This window comes from Lutjanus erythropterus, chromosome 14 (assembly GCF_056507025.1).
Source record: "Lutjanus erythropterus isolate fLutEry1 chromosome 14, fLutEry1.hap2, whole genome shotgun sequence".
Classification (NCBI taxonomy): domain Eukaryota; kingdom Metazoa; phylum Chordata; class Actinopteri; order Lutjaniformes; family Lutjanidae; genus Lutjanus; species Lutjanus erythropterus.
This window is the reverse complement of record NC_139330.1, coordinates 23776527-23791658: the sequence shown is the minus strand read 5'-3', so window position 1 is coordinate 23791658 and position 15132 is coordinate 23776527. Positions and strand designations below refer to the sequence as shown.

Genomic DNA, 15132 nt, shown 5'->3' with positions numbered 1-15132 from the left:
CTTGCAGCACTTGTTTTTTTTATTATTATTTTGTACTCACTATGTTTATTGTTATGCACCAAAACAGACAAAAAAAGGCAAATTCCTCATATGTGAAAACTTAAACCTTATGCTGATTCTGGTTCTGATTTTAGCCTTAGTTTTTGCCTAAAACTGATTGGAAGTAACATTTTTAGTAGCCTATATTTTCAAAATACTTATTTATTATTATTTAGTCACAAAACAGTAGTTTTCAGGACACAGCAGCATCACTTGTATTAATAATTTGGTGCAATAAGTTGCAATCGCGGCATTATCCACCGGGTGGCAGATGTGAAACCTTCTCATTGCGACTACAAATAATGACTACAACTCCCAGAATCTGGCAGGGTTTACGGAAGTGGGAGCCGTTAGCAGGCGATTGTTAGTTTACACGGCACACACCGACTGTTCCTTGCCGGGCGGTCACATAGCTTACATTGTAGGAAACAAGGACACCGACCTTCGGGCAGGTGTTGTAAAACAAACACACCACCGCTCAGAATCGATGGCTGTTACGACGAGAGATATGTTATGGTTGTTGTCACGGTTGTTGTACATATGCTAGCATGTTTAGTGAGTAACACACAGCGTGATATAACTTCAGCCATACATCAATGAAACCGTTAGACTCAGATGAGGAGGAAGAGGAGCAGCTAGGAGTTTATCAAAAGGAGCTCAGACGTAAGTTAATGTTTAACCATGCTAAATCTGCTAACGGCTAAAGACAGAGAGGCGTTAAATGGTTCGTTAATATAGGTTAGTTTACAGTAACTGTGATACAGCTGCGTGTCTTTAAATGCATTGTTTATAGAAGTATAGCCTTATAGCTAGTTAGGCTATGTCATTGAAACGGTACCAAGAGAAGAAGAGGAGCGGGCGATAAAAGTCGTTTCACTGCCACCTGTTGCTCTCCAGGCAAACTGATTCTACCGGACAGACAAGCATCATGATAAAATTTAATTCACTTGGCTAAGGTTACATTTCCAAGAAAACAAACACTAGCTAGAGTGTTATGTCCCGATCTCAGATAGTTAGCTAGCTACCATTACTTCTAAATCCATCATGTAAGCCAGCTTGATTTGATAAAACATTTTATTTGGCACACTTTTACAGTTCCTGTACAATAGGGTAGCATTTGTATTTGGCCTAAACTGGACAGTTGACATTGAATGGACAGACTTTAAGACTTTTAATGGTGTTAGAGGTGATATCATTAACGATGGCCCTATTCTAATAGACTTTTATCACAGCAGCCATTTTTATATGTAATAGTAGTACAAACACAGGTGTTACTAATTAAGGTTACCTTACATTCCGGTCAGACAGAGTCAGGGTCCTGCTAATGTGCATGTTGGCTCATTGGAAAGTCCCTGCTAGACTAAATATACCTTAATTAAGATAATTAGTAACACCTGGGTTTATCACACTATTTCATATCTACATGACTGTTGTGAAAAAAGGTCTATTAAGTGTTCCAGTATGACATGACATTGAACCAGCATGCACAATGCCAGCTAAACACAATGTAGCCATCATTAATTCATGGTATTATTTAATACACCTGTTCTTTTCCTACTGTGGCATGGCAAAATATCTTTAAAAGCCTATTTGCATTGTCACTGGGACTAGCCCTTAGAAACAAAGTAAGGAGCTGTGTGTTTACCTGTATTGGTTTTGTTAGTTGCTGCATCAAGGTGATGGTAGAGATTAGACAATTATAGAATGAACTATAAGGTTTCATTTAGATGTGAAAATGTATGTCTTCAGTGTTTGGTGAATAATGTATGGAAAAGTGTAGAGTTTTCACAAATTGTTCTCCCTCTTTAATTTCCATGGTGATATTGGTGGTATTTTACCCCTGCACCACTTCGGTGTTCCTCTCATTTAATTTATAAGTCATGAAAAACAGATACTATTTGCCGAACTCAGTATTAAACTTTCAAGACAGGTTGCTGGATCCTTACAGTAGTTAACAGACATTTTTCACAGCAGCCATTTTGATATGAAATAGTAAATTCAGGTTTTGTCAATGATACTAATTAAAGTTCTGTTTCATTCAGGTCACAGTGCTGCTTTTGTGCACATTTTTTCACTGGAAAGGCCCTGCTACATGGAACAGGACATTAATTAATAACAGTAACACCTGTGTTTACCATACTATTATATATGATTATGGTGGCTGTGAAAAAGGTCTGTAATAAAAACAAACACAAAATTTAAAAAACAAAGGCGAGGACAGGATACCAATTTAAATGTTAAGTATTATCAGATGGATGTTTTGGGCCAGATCCCCTTCTTCAACATGTGTTCGAGCAATTTCATTGTCCATATACACAGCCGCTACGGTTGGGCCAATGTGCAGTGCCACTGTTCGTCGCAATTGCTGACAATCATCTACCACTGAGCCTTCAATCATCATGACATCATGATTTAAAAGCCATTAGTATTTTAGGTAGTGTGTCCTCCCAGAGCTGTCATAGAGTTGTTGGCTAGGTTCTGCTTTTTGACATGTGGGAGAGAAAATAAAATGAAACTGTTGCTGCTCTTCATGGCACTACGTCTCCATGTTGTCTTTTTAAAAACAATTGAATTACAGACATGTTGTGCTGAGAGGAAGACCCTTTAAGACCATGCAACCATATTATCGCCCATCATGATGTTTCATTCATCCCCAATAGGAATCAGTGGTGGAAAGACTACTGAAAATCTATATTCAGGTACAAGTACTGTTGAATTGCTAAAATATTACTCAATTAAAAGTTAAAGTACTGTTGTTAGAAATATACTTCAATAAAACTACAAATTATTTGTCTCAAAAAATACTCAGATTATTAGTTACTTTTAACTGTTGATGTCACTGTCACCTCTCCAAACTAGGGTTGCAAATTTTGTGCATTTTTCATCACCAATAGTTGAAAACGCTAACAATTAATGAATTATTAATAATTTCTAAGATACAAACCCCATTTTTTTCATAATCTTCAGATTTTTTTTTGTTTAAAGTTTAATTTTCCTTATTCAACAGATTGCTCCACCAGACAAAACAATGACAAATGAGGTGCAATTACTGCCATGACTATTGATTAAATATCAATGAATACATTTCTAATTGGTTAAATTCTTTACTCAATTAATAATTAATCATTAACATCCTTATTGCAAATGTGTACTGCTGCAGCATTTTGTTTTGTTATTTGTTTGTATGTCGTTGTTTTCACTGGCTCATGTGATCACATCACCTGATTGGCTACAAAATGCATTTGAAAGATCTGAATATCAATTCAAATTCTGCTCAGTATTCAATTATGATTTTGAAAGTAACTAAGTAGATTACATGGTGAAATGAATACAAGTAGACTTGAAAATCTACTCATAAAAATAAAAGTACCCAAAAAAGCTTCTTAATTACAGTTATTTGAAGATTTGTATTTAGTTACTTCCACCCTTGTTAGCGATAAGAATATCAAAGAAGTGTATCCAGTATTCCTCCCTTAGGAGAAGTATTGTGGTTCCTGTTGTCACCTCTCACTGTCTCACTGGTCCCAAACCTCCATGCAGCAATATTAAACAGTCAAATTGGAGCGCTGTCCTAATTTATAAGTTATAAAATGAGTTCTGCGAGTTCATAGACAGCAACTAAACCATCATGGGGCACAGAAATAATATACTGTATGAGACTGGTGTCTGTATATGTATATTGGATTCAGAGCGGGCCAACCAAAGCATACAGCAGCTGAGCAGTACTCTGGAGCAGCTGAGCCCTGATGGAGAAGAGGTGGAGGAGCTCAGACGCGGTGATGGCAGCCTCTTTGCCACCATGGCCGAAGAGGACAAGGCTATATGGAGCCAAAAGACACAGAGCGAAGCAGGTGACTCAATGATTAGTTGTGGGACGGCTGTCTGACAAAGACATTATAGCTGTGCACCACCTGGAGATTTCCCTTTTCATAATCTTGTTGACAGACAATACACAAAGTTATAATAAAACACTTCTTGTGTGTATGTGTGCATGCTTGTTTCTGTGTCTTTTTGCATTGTAGTTAATCAGCTTAAGAGTCTTCTACTGAAGCAGTGCAGAGAAATTCCCTGTGCTCTCTCTCCTCCAAAGAAACAGTCTCCATCCAAGGTAGAGTATGCAGATTTGCATGACTAAACATTTAAATGTGTTAAATCAAAGAAAAGCCTATTACTGAATTATCTTTGAGCCTAGGATATATTCTCCACAGGTGAATGTGGGAAATCATTCTGGCTTTTCCGTGATATCAGTATGTTGCTTGCCATTCTGTTATGCTTTGCCTCATTTTTGATGTAACTCTTCTTTTCTCTGTTAGAGAGTACAAGAGGAGGGAAGATCCAGTTTGCATTCTTTTCAGGATTTGGTCCCAATGATTCACAACCAGTCAGAGTACATCCAACACCTGGAAGCTGAGGTCAAATTTTGTAAGGTATGTGCACAGACGTACATGTTTACATATTTGCAATCTTTGTTGCTTTTGTGCTGATTTAGATATTTTTTATTTCTCTGTGTGCATGACTTCAGGAAGAGCTGCAGGGGATGAAACAGCGCATCAGAGTGGTGGTGGTAGAGAATGAAAAGTTACAGTCAGAGCGCAAATCCAAAACTGTGGATGAATCCCTGAAAGACTACACCTTACAAAACTCCACGGTATTTTTGGTGCGTGTGTGCGAGTGTGTGCAAGTGTGTGCATGTGTGCGAGTGTGTGCAAGTGTGTGCGTACCTGCCAGCCTGCCTGTGTATAAAAATCATGTGTATGATATTTGTGCTTGTGATTTTATGTGAAATCAGGTATCTGCTGTAGATAGTAGAGCTATCAGACAAAAAAGTTAGTCATTAAAGGGACATTTCTATTAGAAAGAGTAGTTTCGGTAGATTCTACTGCAGAAGGAAAGTAGTCCCTACAGAAAACAATAGGGTCATGATTTTTGGAAAGAGAGACGGGTTTTGAATTTTTCATATGAATTTTTTGGTGCACCACAGGACTTGTGACATTTAGTCCCATTATATTGGAGAGAAGACAAAAGGCAACTCACACCAAAACAGTCTAGATGGATAAATAGAATTACAGCCCAGATGAAAAATATGTATTTTTGATTTTGGGGTGAACTGTCCTTGTTAATGTTGTTGTTACCATTCTAGCATGGGTTGTAAAATTGCTCAAGGAAATAAACTGCACAAGTAAAGTAGAAGCATTAACAGATCTGAGCTTGGGATGACACTGGTATTTTTTTCAAATTAATGATCATTGTGGGAAAAGTGGCCCATCATCTGTCCTCATGTGTTTTGTTCTTCAGGTGAATGACACTATGGCAGCCAGCAGCCACATAGGCTTCAATGCAGGCCACACTGCGCTGCACAAAGCAGAACCCAGCACATGGAAAAATGAGCTGGTAAGGATGATGTCCCTTTTCTCGTCTCTTCCCTTTACTGCTCTGTTCTCCTCCTCCATCTCTAACCTACATGGTTTTCAGCAGTCATAACATCTTTGGAGTATCTTTAGATTTTTGTGGTGTGTATTCTGGGGAAGAAAAGTTGAGCTAATTCCTTCAGGACACCTGAAAACGTCTTGAAAATATCAATTAATTTTCTTTTTTCCTTACAATAAAGTTATATATATGGTTTAAAAGTGTATTTCCAGCTTGTTCTGTGCATGCATTTGCAGTGTGCCCCCATACAGTTCTAAAAAAAAAAGTTATGGAAAATTGTGGTATGCTTATAATCTCATTGCTTCCCTCCTGTTTAATTAAATACACTGATTCATTCAACACAATCTGTTCCCAAAATATTTGTGTTCATCAGGAGCAATTGAAAGTGATCTACCAGGCCCAGATTGAAAGCTTGGAGGCTCAGGTCATCTCCCTCAGGTCAGTGTACAAAGCAATCCTCATCTCCTTTCTGGCTCTTTTTCTCCATCACTCATCTTTTGCTTCCGTCTTCAGAAAGGATCTGTCGGTCAGTCAGAAGGAGTGTGAGGAAGTGAAAGTTCTGAGACACCGGGAGAAACAGGCTGCAGAGGCACTGAGGGCTGATGGAGCTCCCCGTGTGGCAGGATTGTGTCTCAAGTGTGCACAGCATGAGGCTGTGTTGGCTGGGACTCACACAAATCTACATGTCCAGACTATTGACAGGCTCACAAAGTAGGTTGTAACACATGTACATATGCACAAAAATATTCTTCCAATCAGTCACTAGTTAGCCACAGTGTATTGGATCTTCTTACTCTTTAGATTAAGGTTTAAGTACATGATTATGTGTCAGTATAGCTCATTGTACTTGATAAGTCTTGATTAAGTCCCTGAGTAAGAGATTTTTGAGAGACAACAAGCTTGAAATGTGTCAGCGGCAGTTAGCAGTGGCACTTTCCGTGACATCATGGACCTGCCACGGCAAATGCCGCTGGTTGAGGCAGCTCCCACGGCCCAGCCACTGTTCGAGGCAGCTGCCACAGATGCACTGCTGCTATTCAGATGCCAAAGATTTTTATACATATAGTGATGTGAATAGGCTGGGAGACTTGCACAGATTTGTGTGTGTGTGAGGGTGTGTGTGGGAGCAGTAATCATTAATTAATCCCACAGCCCATTCACATTGTTTTATATATATAAAAAATGTGTGGCATTTCACTAGCAGATACACACATGACTGGTATTTGCCATGGGAGGCACATGGAAGCTGCCAGATTTAGTGGCAGGTCTGTGACGGCTGCCAGAAACAGTGACAGGTCCATGGAAGCCGCCACAAACAGTGGCAGATCAGCACCAGCTGCCACGAACAGTGGCAGGAGCCCGGGCAGGTCCATAGCAGCTGCCACAAACAGCAGCAGTGGCATGATTTATAAATTAGGTTGTTAATTATTGCAGTCCTCAAAATATTGTGTTTTGATGTAAAGATTTATTGTGATTTTTGTTTTTCAGCAGTAGACCATGGGGAAAAAAACCACACACTTCTATGTATATCATATATCAGTCATACTTCCAAAAACAATGCACAGCTCATGTCTGTCAGTCTTACTTTGCTCTACTGTATGAAATGGTAAATAACATACTCAGACATCATATTAATTAACTTGGCCATTAATTACTTATACATACATACATACATACATACATACATTTTCTGATCATGTTTTTATTGATTCACTGTTTTATTAGTTGCATGTGTATAGAAAAAAGGAAACTACATACAGTAAGACAAATGCATATAAAAATAACGTCCTCCTTATTTTCTTACACGGGCTGTGTATTTTCTTGTCTGTCACTGTTTTAGGGAGCGTGATGAGTTACTGGTGGCTCTGCGCACTGTGCGGGCTAGTCAGCAGGAGGCACAGCAGAGGGAGTGGTCAGCCTGTCTCCAGGTCAAACAGGCTGTGGAGATGGCAGAAGATGCAAATCTGTACAAAGCTAGGGTCAGAGAAACATATACACTCCCCTTTCCAGCTATGTTGCCTCAACCAGCATTTTTCTCTTCTACGTAGCTATGACATTCCTCTCAAGTTGTTCTCTAAAATTGTCCTTCTGTATCTGTTTGTATGCATGCAGGTAGAGGTACAGTGTGAGCAGTTGTCCAGGGAGCTAGCTCGACACAGAGAACAGCTAGAACGAGAAGCACAGGCCTTGCAGGAGAGACTGGCTGAAGCCAGAGAGGAGGGCCGAGCTGAGGCCCGCAAACACAAAGAGGAGCTGGCAAATACGGTTAATCCTATTTCACTTTTTCTGTGTATAGAAAACTTTTGTATATGTATGTATATAGTTACAATCCACAATTGTAGTTGCTTTGAAATACGAAGTGCACAAACTAAAAAACGTGTTGCTTGTATGATGTTTAACAGCCACTAACTAGAGGGAAATACTTAATTATGTTTGTGTATCAGGTGTCTAGCCTCTCCCAGCGTGTTGCTGAGTTGGAAGGACAACTAGACAGAGCTCAGAGAGACAAGAGCTCACTGACCAATCAGCTGGAAGATACTCTTCGCAGAATTGCCAGTCAGGAACAAGACCACACCAAGGTAGACTATGTCCATTGTGGAAGAAAACCTTAAAGGGATGGTGTGGATTTTTTGAAGTGGGGTTGTATGAGGTACTTATCAATAGTCAGTGTGTTGCTTACAAATAGCTGGCGGTTGACATGCCCCAGTTTGAAGAAGCAGAGTACCAGCATGTGACATTTTTTTGTTTTTTAAATGGTTAGTCTGGATTCACGGAAGTCATGCAATAACATAAACAAACTAACAGATAGGGTAGCAGTAGGTCAGAAAGTCATGTCTTCTGCGAGATAAAAATACTGATTTCACCAGAGGAGTTTAGTTGAGCAAAAGAGTGATATTTGTCTTATTTAATGGTGGTTTCTCTTTGGAAAAGGCTTTCTGACAGCAAGGTAAAGCAATAAAATATTCTCAATATAGCATACACTCAAACTGATATAGATTTTTTTAGATGGGCCTTTTTTAAGTGGTTAGAATATGTTTTGTTGCTAACCCTGTTCACAGCAGTACATTGTTAAGCTTCCATGCTGAGACACCTCTTTGCCTCTCCTAACTGGGTCCATACCAATTGGCATCTACTGCAGGTCATACACTGACAATTACTGACAAAAGTACCTCATACAACCCCACTTCAAATAGTCTGAACAATCCCTTTAAGTCACATGCATGTATTGTTGCTTGTTGTGGTGCTGAACTTGCCCTTAGTCTGCACCAAGCAGTTTGAATCAAGTGATTAAGGACAAATGTTTAAGTTGTGTCAGCTTCATGAGGTTACACTATTGCAGTGAAAGGCTGAAATGCACTTTTGCTACTAGACCAGCACCTAAAAAAGATGGCTGAAGGAACAGGAACAGGAGCAGGGGTAAAGAACACTCCTGGTACTCAAATGCAGTCTGTACTGCCTACTTGCAGTGCTTTTGTAAATCCACTGGATGGCAGCAAAGGTTTATCTATTTCAGTATTTCTTTCCTGTTGCCGGAAGGGTAAAGTCAAATGTGAGTGCATAAAAGTTTAAAATAAACAACCGAGGATTTAATTATGTTTTATTGTAAAATTATGTGTATATATATATATATATATATATCTATATATATATGTGTGTATATATGTATATATACATATATATACACATATATGATTTTATGACAAAATGGCCTAGTGGGCCACAGGTTTTGCTTAAACTGGGACTCAGGTTCCAGTGCTGTATGTCAAGAAATAATTAGCTTGCTGAAGTGCCTTGAAGACACACAATCTATAGCAACTTTAATTTTTGTTCAGTAGTTGACGCTGACTTTTGACTGTGCTAGGTGAGAGCAAGTGAGAAAACACTTTTTCAATGTCACAATTTTACATCATTACAATTAATTGTTCTTGCTGGTATTAAGATATACTATTAGTGATAAATAAGAAAAATTATAGTAGCGCATTGTGTCATAATTTAAACATTACAGTATACAATTCAGATTCAGAAAAAGATAAGATGCTGCATAAAAGGTAAATAAAAACAGAATTTGCAAATGACCAGTATTCAATTGAATACAGTACAGACATGATAGTTAGTGTTTAAACTGGTAAACTCCATTGATTTTTGTAAATATAAGCTCATTCTGAATTTGATTGTACTCTGTTTTTATATGTTTCTTATATATATATGTGTCCCAACAGTAAACATATAAATCAGATTTTATTCACTTATATGGATGCTCTCACGAGTTAGTTCTCCACCAGACAGATCAGTATTATCACATACTGTATTTAAAAGATCAGTGAGCTTTACCTGACTGAGTCTGATGATTCAAATAAAAGACCTTAAGAGACATGAAGAGAGTAAGATGATGAAAATAAAATCAAAAAATGGCAAATGATGAAGGAAGGGACAGTAAGTAAATATTTGTTAATCAAAGGACTGGCTGTTTTTAATCCGTCCTTGTCATCTCTAGGTGTGTGTGGATCTGCGATATCAGCTCAGCCAGGCCCAACTGAAGAGAGAAGAGGCAGAGAGAGAGCTCCGAGAGCTCAACACCAAGACCAGCAGACAGATGGAAAAGGCTGCACAGGTACGTTTGGATTCAACCTACTGACTGATTTGGATATATTAAATTAATAAGATTAATTCAGTAGCCTCGAAGTCAGCCAATGATTATTTAGTTTAACGGATAATTTAGTAAGCAGTCGTAATTTTTCAAGGACGCTGTTATGAGGTGTAAGAAGCAAAATCAACAACTCCTAATATGTATATATATGTATATGTGTGTACATATATATATCCCAAATCATCTGCACATAAATCAGTAATCCAGACTATCTCAATTGAAATAATGAGAAATATGGGGTGCAATAGAGGCAAAAGTCTCTGGCACAGAGCTTGTTAAATGGGATGCCTCATGGAAAATATGAATTAACCTGATGTTTCAAAATACTGTTTTATCTTTTAGAATACACTGTTTGGAATTTCATATGATCAGATAATTTCTTTGTCCTCCTCAACCTTTACACAAGGTTGTAATCATCCTTTAACATTTTGTTTGTCTGAGGGCATAAGGTGGGTTGTTGTGAAAGATTTCCTCACCTCCTCTTCCCCCTCTCATTCCATCTCTGCGGGACAGGAAGTGGAAAGGCTGAGCTCAGAGCTGGTTGGCTGTCGGCAGCATCTGGAGGCGGTCCAAAAGGACGGGAGCCAATGGCAGGCCGAAGCCCTGAGCCTAGCAGAACAGCTGGCAAATGCCCAGCGCCAACTGCACCTCACCAGGTAGTACCTAATCCTATTATACATGCCACCACACTCACACACACACAACACACACACACACACACATAAACACAGCACTCCCCTCTGCCCAGCTCCTGCCCAGCTCAGCCCAGTCCAGTCCAGTTCAGACCAGCACACCAACTGTACCGCACCAGGTAACAGCTAATCCTATTATACAAACCACACACACATAAACACACATGCGCGCCGCTGTGCCATGGTCCCGGTACCAACTGGACCTCACCAGGTCACCTCTAATCCTGTTAAGCATGCCACAACATAATGCAACACACACACACACACACACACACACACACACACACACACACACACACACACACACATACACTGCCCACTCTGTGCCACCAGGCCACTGCCCAGCCCAGCAACAGCTCCAGCAGAGCCAAAATGGCACTTGAGCCTTTCTTCCTTGTCCCTATCGTGCACACACACACACACACACACACACACACACACACACACACACACATACATACATATACAGAAAAGTGCGGCTGATGGTCACTGGACAGCCTGGCCTCGGTGCCACCTGCCAGTGCCCTGCACCCGTTCTCACGACAGGCGCTACCGGCTCCCCTCCCTCTTATCTCCATTTTCTGTCTTCTCTCTTTCTGTCTATTTCTGTATCTTTCTATCCCATTTTCCCCTGGTTCCCTGTATTCCTTCCTCTGTTATTCTTTTATCAATTTATCCCACCCGTCCATACTTTCATCTATCTAGCTTTTCCACCTACTGCTCTAAGCTCTAGCCATTAACTGTCCTTCCTTGCCATCCTCTATACTTTGAACAGTTCCTTTTCTTTTTCTACTGTCATCTTCTCTTTCACCATCCTCTCTTTTTTTCTCTCCTATCTTCCTGCATTCCTCCCTTCTCTCTTCCTTCCCTCTGTCCCTCCTGTCATCCGCTGGCTGCTGTTCCTCTCCTCACCAGCCACTGCCAGGGCCATGCTAGCCCATGCCAGCCGCCCAGGGCACTCTCTCACCCCCGCTGCCCACAGCCGAGGTGTCTGAGATGGGCACAGATGTGGCGATGGTGCCCTGTGGTGCTGGAGGCTGCGGGATGCAAGTTTGTGTAGTCTATGTGTATGTGTGAGCGTATGTGTGTGCGGATGTGTGCATGTGTATTTGTGTTTATGTGTCTGTCAGCATGGTGGTGTGTGTGTGTATGTCCACTGCAGCTCCCGGCTTGATCTGTGTTTAAGTGTGTTTGTCTGTCAGCTGGCCAGCGCTAACACAGTGGCCGCATGGCGGGCTGTCGTGTGTTTAAGGGATGAGGCAAGGAGTATGTGTGTGTATGTGTGTGTATGTATGTGTGTGTGTATTTTGCAGCCAGCTGTGGAGAATGACATGCATATTAATATGGCAACATGATGACTTTGACCTGTACTAGAGGAGCCACTGGACTAAACCATTTTACTGCCATGTGTGCGGGTGTATGTGCATGAGAGAGTTTATAGTTTTATCTATCCGCAGATGCATACTAGATGTTTGACAGCTGTTGACTTGGCTGAGCGTGTAGCCATTCAAATTCAATTTTGGTCATTAGCAGTGAAAGCCACTTCTGATACTGATTTAATATGGATATTTCTTTTCCTTCAGCAGTATAGGGGAGGCAGGTTCAAATTCAGTATCACAAAATTACAATTAAGGTCATATTTGGAGCTGGAGCTTTTAAAAAGCAGTGTTATTATTAGGGCTGCACAATTAATTGAGATATTATCGGAATATGGCCAAATGCAACATCCAAAAACAGCATTGTGATGAGGAAGTGTAGTGCTGCAGGGATGCCCTGCTCAACAAATCTTGTTCTCCAGATGTAAGGAATTACGTTTGTTTGATACAGACCCCAACAAATGTCACATCATCATGATTTTAATTTTTTTTTTCAGTCAAAATGAGAATTATGATGCAATGCTCATTCCTGCTAATTGTGTCATATCACATTCACAATATCTGCCAAAATAATCAAATATAATTTTTTTCATCATATCATGCATCTGGTTGTCATCAAATAATTTACAGAAAATGAAGGACACAAGGATAACAGTGATAAAAACTAGAAATTCCCAAGGTGATAAAATAAGAAGGTGTTAATGAAGTTAAATTGCGTGTACAGGAACCACTTATCAAGACTGGCATGTCTGCGCCTGTGTCAGAGCCCAGAATATTGTCACAGGATGGAACATCACAAAAATAATCTTCAGGTCTACATTTTAAGCTCATTTTGTTTAAAGCATGGGTTGGGGTATTTAGAAATACAAATCCAGGATAAGTTTTAACATTACTTGCTCTTTAAATGTTGTGAAGAACAGACACAGAACAGACATCCATGCTGGTCTACAAAATGGTATTTTATCATACACCTACAGCACCAGCTGGACACATGTTGGAAGACAAATGTTATGCTATAAGCACAAAACTAAAGTGAATTATCACAATTGAAAATCGTCTACACTTAATTAATGTTACTTTTATGGCCTATTATAGTATTTCTATAAACCTGAACATTCATGCATGTTTGTGTACCGGATACTAGGGATGTTCCAATACTGTTTTTTTCTGAAAGTTAAATCCTTTGTAAAAGATGGACATATATGTACAGAGAGTGAATATCAGAGAACACTTTGCCATCCTGGGAATCAAAAGGTCTACAGGATGCTGCAGGGAAGTGGAAGGTTGCTGTTTCATAAATTAAATGATATTAGATTGGTACATAGACTGGCATACTCACGATACCAATAGTACATTTGAGGCAGCACCTGAGGGATTTTCTGATACTGGTATCTGAACAATCCTACTGGATACCCGTGATGATAATCATAAAAAATGAGGACTAGTTCAGGACTTGGGGTGGTCAGGCTACCATTGGCGGGGTATGCTTTTGAAGGCAAAAGTGTATTTAACTGTTTCCAACAGCCAGTCTGAAAGGCCTACTGTTGTAGAGAGGAGCGAGATACAATAATCAATCAAATATGGGGATAAACTGCATACTTTTGGACAGTCTTCACCCTTAGGAATTCATAATTGTATGAGCAATAACAGAACAGAGAGCTTGAAATATAAGTTCAAACCCTGCTTACCCTCTCAGCTCCACATACCTGGCCATCCACTGTGTGAAGTAGGCATGATTGGCGGTTTCAGAAAGTTACAGCAATTGTTTGATGCAGCTTCCCAATTGAAATGAACGGTGTGGGCGTAGTGGGTTTTAGACGATGTTCGGCCATCTGACAAGCACTCCGGTTGAATCATACTGACAACCCCAGATGCATAAAATATATATAAATACAGTCCATCACTATGTCACTTTTTATTATGGTTGTCATTACATAAGTCGCTCAGCATTGTGAATAAGGAACTCGTGAGGAAAAGGTCTACCGAGGACACACTGAGGAATTAGGTTTCTATTCTCATCACTAATAGTTCAGCTGTCCAGCAGGCTAGTGTTCCCAAAAATGGTCTTTTTTAGAAAACCATAAAGTCTTTCCATCCATTGATCCATGTCTGTTGATATAACATCAGAGTTTTTAAAGATGAGGTTAAACAGTGTGCAGATAAAGGCGGTCATCTAACAAAACAGGGAAATTGGACCTTTTTGGAGCAGCACTGAATGCAAGCATCAAACACAGATGCATACAGCCACACACATCCACATGTCAGGCACACACCTGTTGAGATTTTGTCACAGCCTTTCTCCGTACTCAGGCCATCACAACGTTTTTATTTTTTCCTTTTTTGTTTTTCTCTTTTTTCCTCACTTGTCATGTTCTCTTTTGCTTTTTTCTCATGCTGTTCCAAACGAAACAAATAAACCTCAAGCGATCATCTCCCTCCCCTCCCTCTCTTTCTACCCCTGTCCCTTTCTCTCTCTTTTTGTCTATCTGTGGGCCTTCTGGGGTTATGCAGAACTACACGTAGTTCATTGGTAGTCACGCCTCTGTTTGCCCTCTCTTGTTGTTCACTACAGAGCCATGCATGAGTCTTTGTAGCTATAGTGGGCTGGTTTGTGGAACTGTGTTTGTGTGTGTCGTTAGAGAGTAAGAGTGCGAGATTCACAGTAGCGGGGCTGGAAGGCATTTGTATGACCAGCCTTGGAAGGCAGCTCTTTGATTCTTTCTCTGCAACTTGCTCGCTCCCCTCTTTCATTCTGTCCTTCTCTCGTGGCCCAAATGATCACAGCCCGCCTTCAAACAGGGGACATGAAGCACAGACAGCCTCTGTTTGATTTGTGATAGCCCTACCTTCCTTTCTGATAAACACATTCATATGAACACACACACACACACACACACACACACACACACACACACACACACACACACACACACACACACACACTTGTTTG

The 15132-nt window shown here is 40.1% G+C and overlaps 1 protein-coding gene across 1 annotated transcript in view; it reads left to right on the top strand.

Annotated features, from left to right (window-relative positions):
• The first annotated feature begins 501 nt into the window (after positions 1-501).
• The window catches only part of sdccag8 (SHH signaling and ciliogenesis regulator sdccag8), a 61194-nt gene continuing 46563 nt past the window's right edge, over positions 502-15132 (top strand). The window contains exons 1-13 of the mRNA XM_084735933.1: positions 502-702; positions 3729-3890; positions 4062-4147; positions 4353-4466; positions 4562-4687; positions 5335-5430; positions 5840-5904; positions 5980-6177; positions 7307-7445; positions 7579-7731; positions 7911-8045; positions 9962-10078; positions 10628-10770. Coding sequence (XP_084592059.1) covers positions 636-702; positions 3729-3890; positions 4062-4147; positions 4353-4466; positions 4562-4687; positions 5335-5430; positions 5840-5904; positions 5980-6177; positions 7307-7445; positions 7579-7731; positions 7911-8045; positions 9962-10078; positions 10628-10770 — 1601 coding nt within the window. The 5' untranslated portion in view covers positions 502-635. The remainder of the gene's footprint in view (positions 703-3728; positions 3891-4061; positions 4148-4352; positions 4467-4561; positions 4688-5334; positions 5431-5839; positions 5905-5979; positions 6178-7306; positions 7446-7578; positions 7732-7910; positions 8046-9961; positions 10079-10627; positions 10771-15132) is intronic.